This window comes from Camellia sinensis, chromosome 3 (genome assembly GCF_055761805.1).
Source record: "Camellia sinensis isolate YWXY chromosome 3, ASM5576180v1, whole genome shotgun sequence".
In the NCBI taxonomy this organism is placed as follows: domain Eukaryota; kingdom Viridiplantae; phylum Streptophyta; class Magnoliopsida; order Ericales; family Theaceae; genus Camellia; species Camellia sinensis.
This window is the reverse complement of record NC_138963.1, coordinates 16737446-16746449: the sequence shown is the minus strand read 5'-3', so window position 1 is coordinate 16746449 and position 9004 is coordinate 16737446. Positions and strand designations below refer to the sequence as shown.

The 9004-nt window shown below is 44.7% G+C and overlaps 1 protein-coding gene across 1 annotated transcript; it reads right to left on the bottom strand.

The window, feature by feature from the left end:
• Nucleotides 1-7340: 7340 nt before the first annotated feature.
• LOC145821345 (uncharacterized) lies at nt 7341-8236 on the bottom strand. The gene is made up of 2 exons (XM_082917852.1): nt 8135-8236; nt 7341-8057 (listed from the first exon to the last, which is right to left on the bottom strand). Exons 1-2 carry the CDS (start codon nt 8141-8143, stop codon nt 7341-7343), a joined length of 726 nt encoding a protein of 241 aa, XP_082773978.1. The 5' UTR covers nt 8144-8236.
• Nucleotides 8237-9004: the final 768 nt, after the last annotated feature.

The following is a 9004-nucleotide window of genomic DNA, read 5'->3' as shown; positions in this document are numbered from 1 at the left end:
CGGCTTCACCGAAACGGGCGTAACTCTTTGCACAAGAGGAATTAAGATATGAGGCCACCACCATTGGAAAGCTTACTTCCGGGGCTTCATTTTGCACTCAAGAATATCCCAAGTCCAAGTCCGGGGGGGGGGAGATGTGGTTGGTTGAAGTCTGGTTGGACCAAATCTGTGCGGCTTCACGGAAAAGGGCATAACTTTTTCTACAGGAGGAATTTTAATGCAAGGTTTGCGCCATTGGAAAACTAACTTCTGGGGCTTCATCCTAAGGGGTGGCCGGCCACTTTTTTCCCTTTGACCTAGCCGGCCGGCCACTTTTTCTGGCCGGCCGGCCACTTACCTGGTGATTGACCTTTTTCTCCCTTTTAAACTGGCCGGCCATGATCCTCTCAATTTGCACTTTACAGCTGTATAGCTGTTTCCTCCAGAAAATATCTCAATCCGGGGGATATTTTGTGGGGGAAGACTTCCCTCCTTTTCCCCCACCTTTTCCCCTTCTTGTCTCTCCCTTTTTGGTCCTTATAACCAGCTGCAAGCATTGGTCTTGAGGGTTAGAAAAATTGATCTTCAAACTTGGTATACAAAATCCTCCTCCATCTCTCTCATTTCCTTAAAAAACCTCTAAGTCCTACACCACCATTTCTTCTACACCACCAACCCCCACCCTTCCATCCTCCATTCCAGAAGTTTGAAGGTGTTCTCCAAGGCCTGAGGAGCCACAAACTCAAGCCAAGAGGCAACCAAAGTCAAGCCTTCAAGGGTAAGTAGTATTTTTCCTTTTTTGAGCTTATTTTGGTATCTTTTCTTAGCCATATGTGCTTACTGATTTGAGCTCCGACCAAAACTGAAAAGGTCATTTTTTTGAGCTCATTTTCTTGTTTCATTAAGGGCTCAACCCTGTTTGAGCCCCCCATATTGCACTTGCTTCAATATCCCTCATTGGTCCCCTTTTCTTGCATGTCTTGGAAGCCCATTATGCTTCCATTTTTGGGCATTTTACAGAACTAAAAATAGTCTTATTTTGGCCCATTATTCATGTTTCATTAAGGGTCTTTGGCTGTTTGATGAATATTTTGTATACTTTGTGTTATAGCCACTTTTGAGCCTCATTTTGCATTGCATTTCTAGCATGTTTGTATACTGATTTTGGGGCTTCCATAAACTGTAAATGTGCATATTTTTGGTCCCTCTTCAATGTTTTAGAAGGGCATTTTTTAGTTTGGGCTGTGCATATACCACTTGCCTCTTTGGCCACCTTTGGCCCCTTTTCTTGCATAAGAGCTTAGCCATATCTATGTTTGTTTTTAGGGTTTTTACAGTTCTGTAAATGTACTTATTTTGGGCCCCTCTTCAATGTTGTTGAAGGGCCCTAACCTGTTTGAGGTCAGCAGCTGTGAGTTGCTTCATAACCTCATATTTAGGGCCATTTTTGCATGCCATTGTTGCCCTATCTGTGTTTGCTGATTGGCCATGATTTGTACTGGTAAAATGCTAATTTTGGGGCTGCCTTGTTTCTGTATTTTCATTCCATGTACCAATTATGCATGCTTTGTATAGCTGTAAGCCATTTCACGTACGTAATCTTGCATTTCGGGAGAAATTCCATGCATTGGGTGTACTTTCGCCTCATTTCGGGGCTGTTTTCCCCCACATTTCAGTGCTGAAATCCCATCAGCATGTTTATATGCCATTTCCATGCCATTGCATTGCGTATGCCATTGCCTCGGTTTGCGTGCCCGTGTGCACACATTTCGAGGCACTTCATTTTCATCCATCGGCCTCTTATGTGAGTGTGGCTGAGGCTCTCTCATGTTAGTATAAGTCCATGTTGCATTCTATATGCCATTTCCATGCCATTGCATTGCGTATGCCATTGCCTCGGTTTGCGTGCCCGTGTGCACGCATTTCGAGGCACTCCATTTTCATCCATCGGCCTCTTATGTGAGTGTGGTTGAGGCTCTCTCATGTTAGTATAAGTCCATGTTGCATTCTATATGCCATTTCCATGCCATTGCATTGCGTATGCCATTGCCTCGGTTTGCGTGCCCGTGTGCACGCATTTCGAGGCACTTCATTTTCATCCATCGGCCTCTTATGTGAGTGTGGCTGAGGCTCTCTCATGTTAGTGTAAGTCCATGTTGCATTCTATATGCCATTTTAGCCATATTGCATTGCGTATGCCATTGTCTCAGTTTGCGTGCCCGTGTGCACGCGTTTTGAGGCACTTCATTTTCATCCATCGGCCTCTTATGTGAGTGTGGCTGAGGCTCTCTCATGTTAGTGTAGGCCCATATCATATTTCCATGTCATTTCCATTGCATATGCATTTTCTCGGTTTGCGTGCCCGTGTGTACGTATTTCGAGACATCTCATTTTCATAGCATTGTGCATGCTAGGCTGTATCTTAGTTGCATTCATGCATGTCATGCATATTGCATTGTGCCCGGGATAGGAGTTAGCCCGGGCACGGGAAACGAGGTACGTTTCGTACTCCGAGTGACGGAACGTGTCTCAATTCCCAGTCACCGACACTCCGGATCACCCATGATGGAGTTAGGTTCTTGTTGTGTTTACACGTGCATTCATTCTATATTAAGTTGCACATTTCGACTCCTCTGCCATCATGCATCGATATGCGTGATTGGTGGCACGAGGATCGAGGCATGCATATATTTGTGAAAATACATTGCTATGCCCCTTTCCTGCTCTCTGTTGCAGCAAAATGAAGAATCATCAACTTTTTAGAGCTTGGCACGCTTTCCAAGAATAATTGCTAAACAGAGGCTAATTGGGGCATCCCGGTGGATTTCCGCGCAAGGCAGCCTAAATATGCATCATTCATCAGAAGTAAGGCAGTCCCCTGACTTGCATGTCAATTTTACAGTTTTCTTAGTTAATTTGTTAATTAATTAGGAATTTGTACATTTATTTGGACTGTAATATTCTTTCATTTGGGACTGTATATTTATTTGGACCCTCTGCGCGAGGGCATAACTGTAATAAGTGTGCGTGTGTGTGTTGTATGTCTTCCAACCCCACGTCTTTCTCCCTTTTATTTATCCACTTTTGATGGTTAGATTAGGGCATATTTCAATTAGCATACAGTATGATAGCATGTTTGTATTCATTCATCTGTTTTGCATGCACCGGGCTCGGAGCATCATACTAACTGCATTGTATTTTCAATTCCAAATTGAATACATGATAGTTGTAGCATTTCATATGCTATCTTAGAATAGCCGAGCCTGCTATAGTTGCATTTTTGCATGTGTTGCATTAGGCATTTCTGTATACTTAGGATCATGCATGATTTCTAATGAAGTTTCTATTTTGGCTTGGAGTACTCGGTAAGTTTTATGCTTTAGCATCCTTGCATGCGTGTGAGTGACTGCCATGAATAGCATGCTTACCATGAGGCTAATTGCTTATGTGATATAATTGCCTGAATGCCTGTGGGTGAAGGTTGAGTTATCTGGATTGGAATGAATCATCAAATGTTTGTTTTAAGCCCGCTAGGTAGTGGCAACACCATTTTTTATAAGCCCACCCGAGGGTGGCAAAATCTGCATTTTAAGCCTACCTGCGAGTAGCAAACCATCTTTCAAACAAACAAACATGAAATGTTTTGTTCCAATTCAGGCGACTCAGTCTATACTTGTATGCTGTGCGCATCACATAGTAACCTAGGCTAATAACCGGAATAAGAACATACAATGTTTTCAAAAATAGATATCATGGTTAGTAGAGGCCGGTCTATGACCGGGCGAGCGAGGGTGCTCACGAAGTGACCTTCCCCAATCGTACCCAAGTTCCCGAGCCGAGGCAACTTTGGTGATGACGGACACGTGGCCTTTGGCAACGAGTCAGGGTTTCCTAAATTTTTCAAAATAAAATATTTAGGTGGCGACTCTGTATCTGGCAAAGCAGTCCATGTTTGGCACTTCTTTCAAAAATCTGTTTTCTCAAAACGATTTGCCGGATTTGGATTCTTTGGTTCAGATTTAGAACCGTGACACAAATTGAGTCCGAGCTGTAGCGAGGTCCCCCGCGGGCTTGTTACAACAGCCTTTCCACTAAAAGCTTTGTTTGAGAGGGCGAACTTTTCTGGGCGAATCTTAAAGTGGGCAGTAAAGTTGGGACAATTCGACATCAAGTTCCAACCCAGAACCGCAGTAAAGGCCCAGTCTTTGGCAGACTTCGTCGCAGAATTCACTCCTGGTAGTCATCATATCTGCCCAGTCGACCTAACTGACACGACCGAACTAGGGATGGAAGTTGACGCCGGAATAGCGCAACCCCTAGCAGTTAGCACTCAATCAGACTCCAAGGCAGACCAGACCAAGGACAACAAGGAAGAAACAAACAAAGATTCACCAACAGTACAATCAGATGACGAAGGGCAGACAACAAACATGGACCTTGAAGAAAACACCATCCTTGACCCCACGACATCATCTGACCCCTCCACTTTCTGGAAGTTATTCGTTGGAGAGATGTGGAAGCTCTTTGTGGATGGAGCATCCAATCGGCATGGTGCAGGACTTGGCATAGTCCTCATCTCTCCAGACGGCCTGGTTGTAGAGCAAGCAATTAACCTTGGCTTCCCAGCATCCAACAATGAAGCGGAGTATGAGGCGCTTCTCGCAGGACTCAAGTCAACACACTACATGAAGGCCACCGAACTAATGGTTTACAGCGACTCACAACTGGTGGTAAATCAAATTTCTGGCGACTATGAAGCGAAGGATGACAGGATGGCCAAGTACCAAGAGTTGGTCAGAACAGAGATCAAGAAATTTGAAGTAGTAAGGATAGAGCAAATCGGCAGGGAGGAAAATAGCAGAGCAAACGAACTAGCAGGCTTCGCCTCAATGGCAGATTCCTCCATACCTCATCCACTACTGATCGACTATTTACCAAGACCAAGCATAGAAGATCCCGAAGCAGAAGAAGTATGTTGCGCAGAACTAGGCCCCTCTTGGATGGATCCCATCATCCTGTTCCTAAAAGACGGCATCCTACCAGAAGAAAAAAAAGAAGCCAACAGAATAACGGCGAAGTCGCAGCGATTTTGGCTATCTCCATCTCTGGCATTATACAAGAAGTCATTCTCAGGGCCTTACCTAAAGTGCGTTCATCCCAACAAAGTAGAAGCATTCTTGTTCGAAATACACGAAGGAGTGTGCAGAAGCCATCAAGGGGGAAGGTCGCTAGCTTACAGGGCCATTTCACAAGGTTATTGGTGGCCATATATGCAAGCAGACTCAGAGAAATATGTGAAGAAGTGTGAGAAATGCCAAAAATTCGCACACCAAATACATCAACCAGCAAGAGAACTCCTACCATTAACTAGCCGATGGCCTTTCGCAATGTGGGGCTTGGACATAGTAGGACCACTTCCAACAGCACCCGGCAACAGAAAATTCTTTCTCGCAGCAACAGACTACTTCACAAAGTGGGTAGAAGCAGAAACATTGGCAGAATATCATCACTCGGTTTGGCATACCAAAAGCACTGATCTCAGATAATGGTACTCAGTTCGACGGCGGAATCTTCAGAAGCTTTTGTGAAGAGTACAAGATAGAGTTCTACAATTCTACACCGGCATATCCTCAAGCGAATGGCCAAGCAGAAGCATCAAATAAAGTCGTCTTGGATGGACTAAAAAAAAGGCTAGAGAAGGCAAAAGGCAAGTGGGCGGATGAACTTCCTCATGTTTTATGGGCTTACCGCACCACACCTCGGCAATCAACAGGAGAAACACCATTTTCCTTAGCCTACGGAATGGAAGCAGTAATCCCACTGGAAGTTGGCCTCCCCACAATTCGAAGCGAAAATTTTGATCCAGACTTGAATGGAGAATCCATAACATTGGAACTCGACCTTGCAGAAGAAAGAAGAGAAAGAGCACTGGTTCACATCGCCGCTTACCAACGAGAGTTAATCAGAAAATACAACAAAAAGGTGCATCCCAGACAATTCAAGATCGGCGATTGGGTACTGCGCAAAGTAATGGGAAACACCTTGGTTCCAGGAGACGGCAAGTTAGGGCCAAACTGGGAAGGTCCTTACAAAGTGGTTGGGTTAGCAGGCAAAGGGGCATACCACCTAGAAGACAAGGACGGCAAAGCAATCCCTAGGCCATGGAACACGGCCAATCTCAAGTTATTTTACTTTTAGCTTTTCTTTTTCAAACATATGTAATTTTTTCTTTCTTCAATAAAACTAGCAATTCTTTTTAGCACGAGTTGTTCTTTGTAAAAGATAAGCTTTAGTGACGATTAGGTACATTGCAAGCATTTTATTCTAAGTTAGCTAGAAAAACTAACTTAGTGGTTGGCTGGATTAAACCAACACCTTCCTAAGCCCAGGATTAGGATCTAGGCTGCAGGACGTTTGGTCGGAATAACCAAACATTATTCTAAGTTAGCTAGAAAAACTAACTTAGAGATTGGCTGGAATAAACCAACTCCTATTACTCTTCAGCCGAAGTAAGGGTATGGCTGAAGAGTGGTTGGCTGGATTAAACCAACACTTGTTACTCTTCAGCTGAAGTAAGGGTATGGCTGAAGAGTGGTTGGCTGGAATAAACCAACTCTTGTTACTCTTCAGCCGAAGTAAGGGTATGGCTGAAGAGTGGCTGGCTGGATTAAACCAACACTTGTTACTCTTTAGCCGAAGTAAGGGTATGGCTGAAGAGTGATTGGCTGGAATAAACCAACTCTTGTTACTCTTCAGCCGAAGTAAGGGTATGGCTGAAAAGTGGTTAGCTGGAATAAACCAACTCCTGTTACTCTTCAGCCGAAGTAAGGGTATGGCTGAAAAGTGGTTGGCTGGAATAAACCAACTCCTATTACTCTTCAGCCGAAGTAAGGGTATGGCTGAAAAGTGGTTGGCTGGATTAAACCAACTCCTGTTACTCTTCAGCCGAAGTAAAGCTATGGCTGAAGAGTGGTTGGCTGGAATAAACCAACTCCTATTACTCTTCAACCGAAGTAAGGGTATGGCTGAAGAGTTGTTGGCTGGAATACACCAACTCTTGTTTCTCATCAGCCAAAGTAAGGGTATGGCTGAAATTGGATTGGCTGGATTAAACAAACTCTGAGTACTCCTCAGCCGAAGTAAATATATCGGCTAAAGAGTGGTTGGCTTGTAAGTATAGTTTAACCAGCTAAAACCGAAAAAACAGTTCGAGTAATAGAAGACATTACAAGTGCAAGCACACGAATCAAAACCGGAATAAGAGTTCAAGCAAAATTTTCATTCATTGAAAACCCATTACAAAGAAGGGGCATAGTTCGGTTACAAAGGTAAAAAGCAACAGAAAAAGAAAAAGTACATAATCAAGAGAAAAGTTCTTCAATATCGACATCAAAAGCAGCATCAGCATAAGCATGAAGACCGGCTTCAGAAGGGAGCTCACTCACGGTTGGAAGAGTGGTTTCGGCTGGAACCACGGTTTCACCTGGAAGATCAATAGTCAGGTCTTCCACCGGGGGCTCCAACCGAACTGTCTGGTCCACACTAGCAACCGGAGTATCCTCAGAAGAAGAGTCTTCATCAGAATCTGAGCCTTCAAGGAACTGTTGCTGCATGGCATTTGCATACTCCGCAAGGGAATTCGATATGAAGTAGGTTGGAGGGTTGAAGACCTCGGTCTGTTGATCATGGCCGAGCTTCTCAACGGCCGCCCTCCAGCCACACTTGAAGAACAGCTCCTTGGCAGCATTGCATTGCTTGGCATAAGCATCCTCTGCCTTCTTGAAGCCTTGTTTGCCGGCTTCCTTCGCGCTCTCTTTTATTTCGGCATCTTTCTTTCTTTCGAGCTTTACCAGCTCGCGCAGGTATTTGTCCTTCAGAGATATGGCAGCCTTCTGCCTTTCTGCCTCGGCCGAACTAACTAGTCCGGTCAGTCTGCTGTTCTCGGCTTGTAGTTCGGCCATTTGCTTCTTGATGTCTTCTACCTCGGCCGACTTCATTTCGGCTTCTGCCACAGCTTCCCTTGTAGTTTTTCTGAGTTCCAGCACTTTCTTGTGAGTATTGTAATTTTTCTGAATTGCCTGGCAAAATAAGGACTTCTCATGAGCCGAAGTAAAAGTTTAAAAAACTAGACAGAAAAGCGGACAGAGCTACCTACCAGGATCATGGACTTCGTTGCAGACCGAATGGACTTTAATTCGGTGTTTAGCTGCTTTTAGTGGTGCTCCATATCCTTGGAGAGGCACACACTCTTGGCCAGACTTAAAGCCAGCTGATGATCTTTCTCAGCAACAACCGAATCAGCATCTAGGACGTCTCGGTTGTTAAAAGTAAGTTTCGGTGCCCAGCTGGTGGTATTTCGGTTAGTGGGCTCCGGTTGGGGGCTCGGTGGCAGGATCGGTGGAATAGCAGTCTCATCTTCGTCAACCAAACTTGGTTCAGACTTAGTGGTTCGAGCGCGCTTGGTTCGGCGCGATGAAGACGGCTGTTGAGAGGGGAGGGCCACAACGGCAGGCTGCGTTTGGCTTGGTAACGGTACTTCGGGCCGGCTTGTCTCGGTCAGAAGTGCCCTTAGTCTGTTCTTCTTGGCCATTTCCTCTTCAGCTGTTAATGGAATTAATCTTATTTGCAGCAAGTTTGGGTCCGGCTCTGGGGCATCTTCGAGAAGAAAGTCAGTTACTCTGGTTTTTCGGCGACCGTTGTACCGGTAGGTCGGCTCAAAGTTTAGAAGCTTGGCCCAACTCCTTTCTTTAAGCCGTAGTGCAGCTCGCAAAATCGCAAGGTTGGGATAGCTGTATAAGGAGTGGAGGTGGGCGGAATCTGCGAAAGAAGAACTGTTAGTTCGGTTGATAGACTAACAAATCGAAATAAAAAATATATATATATATATATATGCAAGAAAGATAACCGAAGTTAAATTACCGGGCTCTCCTTTTTTCCAATTTATAGGTCGGCCAGGAATTTGGGCTTGAAAATCCTCAAAGTTCCCAGAGACCCAGAAAAAATCATCGTCGTTTAAATCTTTGTC